Source organism: Ptychodera flava, chromosome 15 (genome assembly GCF_041260155.1).
Source record: "Ptychodera flava strain L36383 chromosome 15, AS_Pfla_20210202, whole genome shotgun sequence".
NCBI classification, from domain to species: Eukaryota; Metazoa; Hemichordata; class Enteropneusta; family Ptychoderidae; genus Ptychodera; species Ptychodera flava.
This window is the reverse complement of record NC_091942.1, coordinates 31,552,652-31,568,164: the sequence shown is the minus strand read 5'-3', so window position 1 is coordinate 31,568,164 and position 15,513 is coordinate 31,552,652. Positions and strand designations below refer to the sequence as shown.

The following is a 15,513-nucleotide window of genomic DNA, read 5'->3' as shown; positions in this document are numbered from 1 at the left end:
GATGAGCAATAAGTGCTCAAGTCAACTGTAACGTATCTCCACTTTCACATTCAAGACCATTAAATGTGAAATACACATATTTTTTAGTATGTATTGCCCACCGCATCACCTCTGAGTACACATCTGTAACTTCTTAAAGCAAATAATGAACAGTACAAAGGTGAGCAGTCTTTTTATAGTTCACAGTCGCCTTTAACAAATCAGTCCACCAGATGCACGAACAGCTAACACTGAGGTCAGCAAAGTTCAAAGTTCAGTATATATGTGTCATGGCGGTTCCGCCGTTTCAAAGAGCAAGAAATCGAGGATACTACGGCCTTGACAAAGGTAACTTTTTGAGATCATCTGTAGTTCATGGGCAGAGTCCTTCATGTGAGATTCTGGTACTGTTGTTTTTGCTGCAGTAAGATTACAAATGTCACAAATAGTGCTCTGTTTTTGTCATGTGTACATGGAGAGACTTGATTTCTATGTATGTAGGTGAAGGCCACAAACTATTTTTGTACCTGTTGCATTAACTATGACTAGTGCACAGTCTACCGTGTTTATCTACATGTAGACGTTGCATCATAAGCAGTAGGGGGATAAGAAAAGGTTTTATATTAAATTTCTCTAATATTTATACCCAATGTGAGAGAATCAGTATTTTTTAGCTCAAATTTGGTTTTATATATAATAACAAAAAGAGCTTATATGATGAGTCTAAGTGGCGTCTGTATGTCTGTATATTTGTGGGTATGTGCGGATGTATATCCGTCACACACAAAGGCTCCCATACCGCCAAAGCTACCGTCTCAGTATTTGGTGTACAGGTAGATGTAGGGGTTGAGATGTGAATTTGTTCAAATGAACACATCAGTGTCAAAAATGTGCAAATTAGGTAAGAAAAAGCGAAATTCTGAAACAGGCGCTTGAAACAATCTTACTCCACTGACTTGAGTCATTTCCTGTCATTGTTTATGAACTGTTACATATCAACAGACCTGCTCAAACAGTAGAGGGGAGGAAGACCATCAGTAGAGGGGAGGAAGACCGTCTATGGTCAAACTAAGGGGGGCTAGCTGCCTTTCTGCTATGCATGTTGCTAAAGTTGACCTCCAGTACCTAAAGTTTCAGACCTTAATTACTTTTGTCATTCTTGTTTTTCTGGTTTAAATATTTCTTGTTGTTTTTCTGGTTGTACTGTGCAGAAATCAACTGTCTGTTTGATATTTGCATATTGTTAGTATAAATTTCCTGATTTTTGCCTTTTTTCCTGTCATTTCACAGCCACTGAGGGAGAATGGAATGGCCCATTTTCTTTCATCCAGGGAGCTGACATTCAGTTCGGAATGATTGCGAAGTTTGTTCCGGAAGAAGCAAAGAGAGGATGGCAAAAAGAAATTGAATTGACACGGACAGCAGTAGCTGCTGTGAATAAAATGAAACCAAGACCAAGATTTTTCATTGTGTGTGGTGATTTAGTCCATGCTTTTCCAGGTGATCCACATTAACTGCTCTTGATGATTGCTTTCAATATTCTGTATTCAAAGATGAATAAGGCATTTAAAGTTTCAGAAAAATATATAGATATCATAATTACGAAGTATGAATGTTATTGATAAAACCAGTTTAGGGTATTTCATCAGAATTGAGTTCACTTTCAGCTCTGCAATATTTAGAAAATCACAGACACAAAATATATATATGTCCCCGAATACACGTAATATGTGATATATATATATATATATATATATATATATATATATATATATATATATATATATATATATATATATATATATATATGTGTGTGTGTGTGTGTGTGTGTGTGTGTGTGTGTGTTTTTACCAGTAATTTAATATTGCATTTTCCAACTGAACACATTCACTTAATTTGAACCTGGCAATATGTCAATATTGCCAGTAATTTAACCAAAGTTCACCAACGTTCCATGTGCTGTCAAGGAACATAGGCCTCAAGAGAAATACATTGTAGCATATTGTTCTAACTTATAATAATTTTTAAATACCAATACCAGAACAGCGTAGTTTTAAAATACAACTTTAAATTGTTAGGAAAGGATAAATTAGGAATTTATTTTTATTACAGGCACTAAGAATAGGGAAGAACAGGAAAAAGATTTCAAGAAAGAATTCAAGGACCTTGACTCTGAGATACCTCTAGTATGTGTGTGTGGTAACCATGACATTGGGAACACTCCTACCAGACAGACAGTTGCCAACTATGTTGATAAGTTTGGTGATGATTATTTCAGTTTCTGGGTTGGCGGTGTCAAGTTCATTGTTCTAAATTCACAGTTTTATGAGGATCCAAGCCAAGTGATGGAGTTGAAAGAAAAACAGGACCAGTGGCTGGATGAACAGCTAGCAGGTATCGGAATGATACATCGATGTGTGAAAAGTTCACCATAGACCATGGTTTTAGTTTTTCTGAGCTTTTTATGCTCTTAATATAGTGTGCAAACTGTAGACTAATTAGCATACTGTTGCCAAGTCATTTACTAATTTTTATTTTCATATCAGAATGATGCTGAATTTTCTCACATGCCAAGATATATATTTTCACGCTAGAACTTGATGCTATATATTAAATTATGAAAATGAGTTCAAGGAATATCCTTTACCTTCAAGTCTCCTAAGGCTTTGAATTTTAGCAATAAAATCATCAATGTTGTTTATCATATTGTAAATGAAATACAAGGGATTGAAGTGTAACTGCAGCTCCATCAACAACAAATTATAATTTCTCATGTTCGTAACTGTATATTTTACAGAAGAAGTGAGTCAGTATATAATATGTGATTTTATAGTTTTCATTATCAATTTCTGCCACTGCTCAGTATCTAAGTGTTGTTCTTGAAACTGTGTTTTCTAACAAAAAAAACTTTATTGCAAAATTTTCCTTTATGACTTTTCCTATCAATTTTCTATCAGTTGTGACCATTCTTCCCATGCCCTAAGGCTACAGTCTTCACAGAGCTGTCTTACCAAAAAAGTGCAAGTGCGCCCTCAAACAATACCGTATCTCGACTTTTTGACTTAATTTCCAAAATATCTGAGGGTCAGTCTGCTAAGTAACTGCGTCAATTAATATTTCTCTAATATTTTTCTCTGATGCAAAGCATAAATTAACATCATTTCCTACATATTTTATAAATTATTCTTCTTTCTTTCTAGAAGATTCAAAGTGTAAACATATGGTGATATTCCAGCACACTCCATGGTTTTTGAAAAATCCAGAGGAAAAACATCTCAAAAATCTCAACATGGAAAACGATCTTAGACTGAGAATGTTGGAGAAGTTTCGAAATGCAGGTAATTAAGTTATCAAATCTTGTCAGTTTCAACTTAAAAACCATGAGAAATAATTAAGATATAAAATTTTGTGATAGACTAATTAAATCTATTGATTTTTAGAAGTTTGACCTTGAGTGCAAACATATAGGATAGAATACAGATTACTTAATTTGTTTTTGTTGTATAAATCATATTATTTTATATAATTGTTTTTCTTCATAATAGATCCATATTCTGCACCAGGCCCATGTACAGTGACAGGAAATTTTTACAGTCTTTCTATATAATATTTGAACCCCACACTTTATCAAGTTTTTCCATGTGAATCAAAATAAGAAACACTAAGAAAGTAAATTTAATGTCTTTTTTCTGAAATCAAACCATAACAGGTGTCAGAGCAATATTTTGTGGACACTACCATCGTAATGGAGGCGGTTTCTATGGTAACATGGAGGAGGTAATCACGTGTGCTATGGGATACACAAAAGCACAGTCAGGTTTGCGAGTTGTTAGGGTTTATGAAAACACTATCAAGCATGGAATGGATGATATCCCAGAGACACTGTGTCTCTCTGAAGCATCAACCTGAGAGTTGCATCATGGTACGTATTACTACAGACAAAAACTGAACTCATACTAATTTGATGTACTTCTATGGGTATTTCCAATCGCCATGGACACAGTGTGTACGGAGTCAGGATGAGAAGACTGATGGAGTAAATAAAGACTTACATTGAAAATACTTTTCTTGGTCAGATTTAAAAGATCCAAACAATATTCTCACACTAATATTCTTCAGGAAACTAAGATTTTCATCTCAGGATCATTCTGTTGTTTGTCAATAAACATTATTTCCACAACATATGACACATTTGCAGATAAGACTTTTATATTTATATCACATTTCCAATACCAAAAACAGCACAGCAGTGTATATCCCTGTCATTAAATGGGGATTTTATCTGTGTGTGTAGAAGTTTAATTTACTAATGTTGTCTAACGGGTGCATTTATTTTTACCTTGTCTTGTCACATAAGTCAATTAAGTCAACATGTTTCTGAGCGATCAACCAGACACAAAAAGAGCATTTTAAGAACTTGGTGGTTTGGTCTAATCCACCAGCAATGCACTTTTCAATCACTTTTATCAAGGTTGCAAATTTTTTGTTTCCCTTTGAGATTGAAAAGAATTGCATAAAACATTTTAGAATTTACTTTTTCTCCTAGTTGTTTGTCAATTATTTTGCCAACCTAATTTGTCCTGTGACTGCATTTTGTTCTTTTACATTGAATCCCTCCTGTTTGTGCTGATGGAGATATGGTTTAAATTGTATCACATGCATTGGAGTTCAAAATATTAAAAAACATGCAAATAAATAAATTAAATGAATAAATGAATAGATGAATACACAAATCTCATGCGTTAGTCTCCTTTTATGACAGAACTAAAAATTTTACACACATCATGAAGATTTAATATTAAATGCTACACTTGCTGAATTTTAATATCACACTATTGTTAATTTTCAGATTACTTTGTGTTATACCTGTAACCTCCACAAATGTAAGATGACAATAACGTTTTTGCAGATTGCTAGAAATTTCCAATTGTATGAGCGCCCTCTATGACTAAAAACTTGCAAAAACTTTTGTTTTTCTTACTCAGGCGATCAAGCAACCTGGATATCTTCTTTGAACTTCCATCTCATGTCAAAAGCACAATTTTATCAGAGATATTCTGTCATCTGTATCAAGATGATTTCATGATAAGTATTTACAGTGGTATTTTGAGTTTTGATACAAGACTATAGCAACCACTTACAAATAACACTTAAGGATAGTTTCCTGCAAAAAAAGTATCTTCATACTCAACAAAGTGTGTATGCATGATACATGCACACTTATGCAAATCTCAAAAAAATCAGAAAGAGCTGCAAGTTTTGAATACATACTGGTAATCTTGTGAGTTAACTTTTCTTGAATATTTATAATCAAAATTAACAAAACGTGAATAATACTGTGTTACTGCAGATATCAATTGTTTTCTGGTTTGTTCAAAAAGTATACATAATTCTTAAGGAGAAATCTGAAAATATCTATCATCCTTAGCAAACATGTCATAATAATGCTCTCCGTAGATTGTCAGGGCTATCATTAAAGTGGCACTCCCACTTGGTAACATTTTTAAAGCAAATTTTTGTAATGCCAACGGTCGATATTTGACATGGCGACTGCGCGCGGATCACGAGACGATAAAAACATGTCCTCAAAAAAGTAAAAGTTTGAATTCCGGTGGCTCACCTAAATTCAGCTTCCGAACATCGAACGTTCGGCTCTAGGACCATTGTCAACTAAGCTATGGAGTACGAGTCTACGCTTACGCTGCTGTACGCCACAGTACCACTCGCGTTCAGTGATCGGTCATGTCCCCTGGGGAAAGCCAAGTCTTACTGACTCTGAGAAAAAACGGAAAACAAAGTTTGACTCCACCATAATTCGCATAGGTGACTAGCACAGTTACGTGCGGTTGATACATAACGGCCGCCGAGTGGTATGCATAGACACATACCACGCTCGCGGCGTACTGTGTGGCAGACGACAAAATGTTGTCGTCGGAGGCGGCTAATATTTGACACGTAAAACTGATGTTTATGTGGTATTGAATTAAAATATAGTACAACTGATTTAGAATAATGAAAACGACAAAAACTAAGGAGAAGTTTTAAAAAACTTACCTTAGGTAAAGGCATAATGCTGTATATAAAGTCTTTGCAGTGGGAAGTAAATTAATTGCGTCGTTTGAACTTATTATAGACTCCCTAGAATATCGTCAATCAGCACAACAACAAACCTTCAGGGGATTTCGGGTCAAAATCAGAAACGATCGTAAAACTTCGGGATGTGAAAAATACGCTCGGGAAATGACATGTTTTTATCGATATCTCGCGATCCATGCTCAATCGTCCCGTTAAATATCGACCGTTGGCATTAAAAATGTGTTTTAAAAATGTTACCAAGTGGGAGTGCCTCTTTAGTTGAAGTGTTCCATCTTTATCCATTTTAAACTATGTCAACAATTTTATTTGGATTAAGGAGAAAGGCTGTTCAAAACGCTTCTTAGCCATTTAGTGTTGTGAAAATGAGTTGTTATCGACATTATGGGCATATTTAAATGTACATTTCTGGGTTACAATGTCACTTGCAATCTCCTGTTTTCATGTTTCTACAGATTATGCAAGGTCATTTTTAATTTGATTATAATTTTGTGTATTTGTCTTTATTTTAATGGCTGTTTTGGCTGTTTTCTCTGTATGTTTTTGAATATGGTCGATATTCTTTTAGTCTGAAATAAAGTCATTACACAATAATAAAAATAGCAGTTTCAACACATTGCTAGGATAGAGACAAAGAGATGCACAACAAGCTGATAGTTGAGAGAAAATTAATAGAAGTGAAAAGAGTATGTCCATGAAAATGTACTAGTTTATGAAATTCTGCCTGGGGTTATAGTTTGTGCATCTGACCAACTCAGGCTTGTGGATGGTACACAAATATATGTAACCAAATATGTGTAACAGTGGAAGAACTCGAGATAAAAACAAGGGACAGTGTTTTCTCTTAACATTCCCAAACATGCTGGCAAACACTTACTTCATGCTCCTGAAAGGGAACAAAACTCTGATACCTTGGGTATTCATCAAACTGGGAATCAAGGAATCCTACCTGGAGTGTTTTGACAATGGACATTATTAAGAATTCAGATACAAGAATTATTCTTAATGTATATTTTGTATTGAACAATTCAATAGCCATAAGAGTGCGATCTCATCTCAGTTGAAAGAAGTCATTTATTAAGTTAACCATTTCATTGATGTGACCACTAGAGGGCGCTGTGCAATAACCAGAGACTCGCAGCATTTAGGGAGAAAGCTGGTATTTTGAGTTTCCTTTAACTGCTTTAAGAACTACACACTTCAAATGAATTTGGAAACATGAGGCTAGACAGTGGAACCACCTAATGTGAAATTTTTTATTTTGAAGAAATGTAAATGCAAATGCAATACTTTCATTGGCTGTTTGTAGGAAGCTAAAATTCAAGGCTGAAAATATATATTTGTGATTACCAGTAAGCAACTCTGTCGCACATCTTGCGCATTGCAAACTGGCAAAACAAAGAACAATGGACACAGAAACTTGAAGTTGGCTTGGCCATTTTATTTTAATATAGAGCTTAGCTTTAATTTCAAAATTGCATATCATGTTTTTAATACATTGTATGACCATCCCACTTCATGTTGGCTTTCTACACACTTTCCTGAATATATACATGTGACTTAAACATATACAGTATACAATGAATATTACAAATTGGGCTGAGCAAAAATTCTTGATACAAATGTAAAAACTGGATTTCCTGCAAAAATACTTTGAATCTTACCAGTGCAGTTTTTGGATTTGAATCACAAGGCACAGTGTGAAATATACAGTTACTTTATGCAAATTCCAAAATAGCCAATAACAGTGACATGAATGTAATGTGACATTGTGCATATGTACACACAGATGTATGGAAGCCATTGATGCTGTTTGCACAATTGTTCAATTGTTGACTTATTAGTAACACATATGAATTTTCATAAAGTAAGAAACTGCACTGGACAAAGTCCTATAATTTGTCAAGATATTGGTAAAATAACACCATAAAAGTAACTGAGCAAGAGCTAAAACATACAAATTTAGAGTACCTAGCACTATGGGTCAAAATAAAAATGTATTTTCATATAGCACACCTATATCTATGAAACTGGGTAGCTTAGCTTGAAACTTGTTTTTTTGTTCACCATCCCAAAAATGTACACATTTAATCAACAAAACTGAAAAAAAATTGAAAGATCATGGTCACGTAGGTACACTTGGTTATTAAAAACATATTGTTCCTCTCTGCCTCTCTTATATGAACAATTTTGTAAAAATGTATATACTATACAATATATTCATATTTTTAAATCCGATTTTTAAATTTTATCATTCTGTTCAGGAATAATGAGATCGATGTAAATTTTTATTTGCAGCAAAACATGTTTATGGTTTCATCATAATTGTATAAAAGTACTTCAAAAGATACTGTAAAATCATTAATTTTCGTCAGGATTTAGTTTCAATATTTTGATGTTTGAGACATTTCACTAGGATTTAAGTTCACTGTTTTGCCAGTAAAACAAATTCAAATGTTATTTAACATTTTCACTGGGATTTAATTTTGGGGAATTTTATGTTATGTTCATTGAAAATAGAGAAATTAAATCCATGTGAATAATAAATGCTCTTACAGTATGCCGCATGATGCAAAGCTAAGGGATGTGATTGGATGCAGTCCTAGCACATTTGTATGTTTACGGAGGTATCAATGCAGAACTTCTTGATGGTCAAAATCCTCCTGTTGATCTACAGTCCTGCACACCTTATTCTAGCTGAAAGGAAAATCAAAATGAGAATTCTGAAATTCAGTTACAAGTAACAAGCAATACTGATTATCGTCTAACCTTGACAATGAGAGTATATTTCGGTACTCTGGTTGTCCCCAGTGATATGCATATCACAAAAAATAGCGCCAATGGCACTTGATCACAACTGGCACATTGTGAAACTACTCATAATTAATGAGGTACAATATGTGGCGTCATGCAGTGTCCCATCATACCATATATGAAGGGTGTAGCACTTGTGGTTACTGAGTTATGGACAAATATGTATATTTCAGGTCAAATGTCACTGAGGTCATGTGACATTTTGTCAAAAAAATTGAATTGCTAAGTCATCCCTATATACCAAAAATCAGACCTCTAGCTCTATTGGCTCGCTCAAAATTAGATATGCACATAATTAATGAGGTACAATATGTGGCGTCATAAGGTGTCCCATCATACCATATATGAAGGGTGTAGCACTTGTGGTTACTGAGTTATGGACAAATATGTATATTTGAGGTCAAAGGTCACCGAGGTCACGTGACATTTTGTCAAAATATTTGATATATCTGCGTGAACGGAGGGACATGACCCAATCTATAAGGCCCCTGGACTTCATCCATGGGGACTAAAAACTGTGTCACTGAATCCTTTTTGCAATATGAATATGATGAGAAACTAATTTTTATTTTACTTGGCCTTATACATTGGATTCTATGGACAGCTGACCTATACATGGTAGTCTATGGTGGTGTAAACTAAAAAGTCCTCTAACATGGCCAAATTGACGTGCATCTGTATTGGGTAGGGTACTCTCCTTGTGCAAATTAGTTTGAAAGAAATTGACAAGGGCATGTCTGAGATATCTGCGGGAACGGACGGACGGACGCACGCACAGACACACGTACGGACATGACCAAACCTATAAGTCCCCCCGGATGGTGTCCGTGGAGACTAATTAGACAGACCATGAAGTCAATGAGCAACATATAGCTGAAAGACTATTTTTCACATTGCGATTTTAAGCCCATTTTATGAAAAAGGGACATGTATATGTATATGGAGAAAAAAGCACAAGACATATTTGTAAATTGTTTGTTAAGTGACAATCATATATGCATCTCTTGAAATTTTGTGGTTATAAGGTATTACAGTAGTGTAAGAATAATGAGGTTAGAATAAGTTAGTAAAGCTAAGTTGACAGTAATTAAGATTACAAAATTATACACTATTAAAGCTGAGGAAATCTGAAGGAAATAAATGTTGAAAAGTAGCAAAGTATGGTCTTTTGTCTAATATACCTTGTGTAAGTTCATGAATTTTACATAAATCTTGCTATAGATTTGTTGCTAATGGGCAATAACTGTCTTTCAGATCATTTGAGAGCAATCCATCCATGACAGGTTTAAATTGTAATATACTTCTATTTAAAGGAGAGAAACTTCTCAAATAATTTTTTTTCCCTGTAATTTCCTGTGAGAACACATAGATGCTCAGGACTCTATGCTGGTGCTACCTTGATAACTAACCTACAACTTGTAACGGCATTGTCTAACCTGTTCACCCCAATGTCCTGTAGACAGGTCCACACTCACCATTGATAACAATGGGTTTGGGCCATACCATGGTAGTGAAAGACTGTAACATCTGAGGTCGTGGATACTTATAAAATCTCAGAAATGTCAAAGTCTGTATATTGACTCAAGGATGTTTACTTAACAAATGCCTAGGGATCTCAAAAGTGAGAATCTAAACTATGAAATATGTTTTTTTTTATTGCTTTTGATACCCAAAAGAGCATAGAAATCTCTTATACTTCGAATCAGCCATCCTGCATATTTCTAACATTCATCAAAACCTCATTTCTGTTCCAAAACTCATAAAACAGTCCACAATGCAGGATTGGTGTACATTCCAAAACTACATATATGAAAGACCCCTAAAATCAATTAGTTAAAAAGGGGGTTAGAAATTTCCCAAAACTATATAACCGCCGCTCCGTTTGGCTCCACTTTTCGGAATCGTAACCTTGGAACCAGTCTGAATATCGGTACCAAATATCAACGCAGTCTGTTCAGCAGTTTTTGATTTTTTGTCGTTTACGGAAAATGGACGACAACTAACACCGGTCGAAACTACCCCTATATCACAACTTCCAGTTGTGATAAAAAGTGCTTTGGTGAAAGTTGGTAGGCAGGTAAACATTCTCTGAGAAGTATAGCAATGCAATCAGATATCCTATAAAAAGGACAGCATAAATGTTGACTGGGGTTCCCTAATCATATATTGATGTTCCCCAACATTTAGCAAAAATACTGAAATGTGTACATGTAATATTATGATGTGTTAATACAATTGTTTTGCATTGTCTGACACACTGTAATGGGAAGAAAGAATCTTTTGACTGCACTTACCTTGCAATAAGGTCAAGCTTTGCAGTAGAAAACAATAAGACTATACCAGTATTCGCTAGTGTTACATATGTAAACCTCAATAGTTTAATGGTGGAAACACTAAAAATGCAGCTCTTGAGTTGTAGGGTGCATTTTAACACTCGTTAGTTTTTTCAATATATAATCTAATAACTCTAGTGCTTGTACATGTACAAGCAAACTACTTACGTAATATACGTAAGAAATCTCACAGACTGAATGCTAACTTGGATATCGTTGTTGCATCCTTGCAGTCTTTCAGCAAAATTTTGTACATCCATTTGGTTAGTCTCATTGATCTCAGAAAATAAGAAAACTTTGCAGCCAGCTGAGAGTTCCCTTTAAAATGGATAAAGTTTGTTGGAAATGAACAAAACATTGAAATAAAAAAAATATCAGTCATTTGATCACCATACTGATTGTTATAAGTCTGTTTTCTCCAAAATTTTCAACAGCTTTGCAAACAGCAAAGATAGCGTGCCGATGAAAGTTTTAATTAGTCCCCACGGACACCGTCCGGGGGGACTTATAGGTTTGGTCATGTCCGTGCGTGCGTCCGTGCGTGCGTGCGTCCGTCCGTCCGTCCGTTCACGCAGATATCTCAGAGATGCAAAGAGCGATTTCATTCAAACTTGGTACAAGGATTTAACTTCATATGTCATACAGATGCACGTTGATTTATTTTGTGATACGATCCAATATGGCCGCCAGGCGGCCATTTTATTACGATTTTTTCATGTAAAGAGCCATAACTCAGACATGTTTCAACCGATTTTATTCAAAGTTGGTACAAGGACATTGACCAATGTCATAGATATGTACATTGATTTTTTTGTGTGATACGATCCAATATGGCCGCTAGGCGGCCATTTATAACGATTTTTTCATGTAAAGAGCCATAACTCAGACATGTTTCAACCGATTTTATTCAAAGTTGGTACAAGGACATTGACCAATGTCATAGATATGTACATTGATTTTTTGGTGATAAGATCCAATATGGCTGCCAGGCGGCCATTTTATTACGATTTTTTCATGTATAGAGCCATAACTCAGACATATTTCAACCGATTTATTCAAAATTGGTACAAGGACATTGACCAATGTCATAGATATGAACATTGATTTGTTTTGTGATATGATCCAATATGGCCGCCAGGCGGCCATTTTATTACGATTTTTTCATGTATAGAGCCATAACTCAGACATTTTTCAACCGATTTTATTCAAAGTTGGTACAAGGACATTGACCAATGTCATAGATATGTACATCGATTTGTTTTGTGATACGATCCAATATGGCTGCCAGGCGGCCATATTATTACAATTTTTTTCATGTACAGAGCCATAACTCAGACATGTTTCGACCGATTTATTCAAAGTTGGCACAAGGACATTGACCAATGTCATAGATAGGCACGTTGATTTTTTTGGTGATACGATCCAATATGGCCGCCAGGCGGCCATTTTATTACGATTTTTTCATGTAAGGAGCCATAACTCAGGCATATCTCAACCCATTTTATTCAAAGTTGGTACAAGGACATTGACCCATGTCATACATATGTACATCGATTTGTTTTGTGATACGATCAAATATGGCTGCCAGGCAGCCATTTTATTACGATGTTTTCATGTACAGAGCCATAATACTCAGACATGTATCAAGCGAATTTATTCAAAGTTGGTACAAGGAGATTGACTAATGTCATACATATGCATGTCAATTTGTTATGTGATACGATCCAATATGGCTGCTGTGCGGCCATTTTGTTACGATTTTTTCATGTACAGAGCCATAATTCTCAGGTATATCTCAACCGATATTTATTCAAAGTTGGTACAAGGACATTAACCTATGTCATACATATGTAGGTCAATTTGCTTCATGATATGATACAATATGGCTGCATTGCAGCCATTTTGTTACAATTAGGATGGTTGCCTACATTGGTTTTATGTTTTCATCACCATGGAACTCATTCTTGGCCATTGAGCACCATCTGTATCGCAGTATTTTTATCACAGACCTAATTAATGAAGATGACTCTATCCTCTCTGAGGACATGTAATCAAAGTACCCATTAACAAGTGGGGACTGTGTCATCAACGATTACTTGTTTGTAAAAGCACTACATGTAATGTATTTGTTAACATCAAACATCTTAATATTATACATTATTATGTAGTACATAATATATATGAATAACACATGCATAAAGCATAACTACCAGGAGTTTTTCATCTTTCACCAAGTTCAGAGCATTCTCTATTGATGAAGGCATTATAGACTCAATGTGGTTATGCTGCCTTTGAAACTGTTGATTAATCAGATACAATGTTCTGATACAGACCTGCTAACAAAAAAATATTTTCTATGTCAATATGAGAAGCATGTCTCTAATCCCCATAAAATCCAGAGAACACTTTGATCTCTGGCAAACACAAAACCATGGAAAGTAGAAAGGCACTAGAATAAGGACCTACCTTACTATTCTGACAGTCTGATCATGATAGCCTTGTATTTTCATTAACTTAACCACGTCATCCACGATGAGTACTTTGATGTCAGACAAGTTAAAGCACTTATACTTCTTTGCATAGTCCCTGGTTGTGCTTGGAGTCCCAATGATGATCTGGGTATTGATTGTCCGAGTTTTTGGCCCTGGGGAAAAAATGCATATTAATGTAAGCACTGAGGGGGAAAAGTCAAATTTTTGATTTTTACACAAAGAGAGAGATGAAAACTTACATAATTACTCCACCATGAGTTGAAATTGAGCCCAAACAAAATGATAAGACCTACAGAATATTATAAATCATGGCAGGTAAAAGTATCTGTACCCAAGCTGCATTCTACCTTAATTTGTAGGAATTATTAAAAAGAATTTTTCATAAAAATGGCAAATACTGAAACTAGCATTTCTAACATTTGAACTGCAGGCTGGTTGTACAGCTCTTGTAGCTTTGTCAAAATCAATTAATATGTAAAGCAAAGTGCGTTTTGATAATATTCAAGCTATTGAACAAGCATCTCTGAAGATGAAAGTTTATACATATCAAGAATTTACTTTTTTAATGTTGAATGTTATCAACATTTTTTTAAAATTTACAAGAGATAAAACCAAAAATTGACATACATCTAAATTCAGAGTCATGAATAGTCAATGCACTGGTCAGATCACCATACAGATCATAGAGACTTTCTGCGATCAGTTTGGCAGAGTCAGCAGATTGGGCCAAGAGGACCACCTGTTGAAAACAACACATTGCTATGTATGAGAATAGAATGGGCAGTACATTATTCGTTGACTTGACATATCTTATGGAAATGCCTCTTCACATGCCTCCTAAAATGCCTCTGACAGAACAATGTAATCAACTCAGTTCAGACAAACATATGACCTTGCCCTGGTATATATATATATGAATGTTACCAGGATTTCTTCATACTATGGACTGTACTGCTTAATTTATTACACAAATAAATTGAAAGTCATTTCCTAAAATCCAGTGAATAAAGAATCCTACACTTTGATTACAGGTTTTTAATAAAAGTAAAAGTAATCCTACATCCCCAGACAACTTTATTTGGACTACTGATTTCTGGCTGTCCAACAGAATTACGGCTCATTACCATATTGTGTCAGAAATGACATTGACATTAAGGCGATACCGAAGGATTCAAATTGCTAAGCAACGGTTGCTAAGGGTAATTTCATAAATCAATTAAAAATACGAATATTTCATGGTTTTCTTTGCATAATAAAGATTTACAGAACCATATGATTCCAAAAGACGCGCGATTGGTCAGTGACGTCACACATATGCAAATTTTCACAGCTCTACTTTAAAACGTTTCAGCTCCTACAAATTTGCACCAAATTTTCCAAAATTTCAGAATGTAACACATGGGATATCTGTTTAGAGCCCCTAGCATGGATTAGGTTATCTGTTCAAGTACAAACGATTTTTGAACAGGAAAATATCTACTGTGTCATTTTGTGAAATTTTGAAGGGTTTTACGGCGATATCTCACAAACGGTTCGGAATTTTTAGAAACGCATGCTTATCTATATTCTCATGTATGACTTCAATAATCCTACCAAAAGTTAGCTAAATTGGTTTACAATTGAGAGCGTTGAAAGATTTTGAGCATTTTCAAAATACCGGGAGTCGAAAATCCATAGAAAACAATGGAACGGTAAGATTTTGCACGTGCAAAAGTGCGCGTTTGGAACATTGCCAGCGATAGCAACCAACACGCGCTTTGAATCCTTCAGCATCGCCTTAAGCTCTCCTCTATTGTCAATGG

At 35.0% G+C, this 15,513-nt stretch overlaps 2 protein-coding genes across 2 annotated transcripts in view; one reads left to right on the top strand and one right to left on the bottom strand.

The window, feature by feature from the left end:
* LOC139151902 (probable endonuclease 4) overlaps window positions 1–15,513 on the bottom strand; it is a 577,101-nt gene that overhangs the window by 535,047 nt on the left and 26,541 nt on the right. The gene's annotated exons all lie outside the window — the stretch shown is intronic.
* Window positions 144–4,712, top strand: LOC139151876 (serine/threonine-protein phosphatase CPPED1-like). The gene is made up of 5 exons (XM_070724905.1): window positions 144–327; window positions 1,270–1,479; window positions 2,092–2,373; window positions 3,180–3,317; window positions 3,689–4,712. Exons 1-5 carry the CDS (start codon window positions 213–215, stop codon window positions 3,886–3,888), a joined length of 945 nt encoding a protein of 314 aa, XP_070581006.1. The 5' UTR covers window positions 144–212; the 3' UTR covers window positions 3,889–4,712.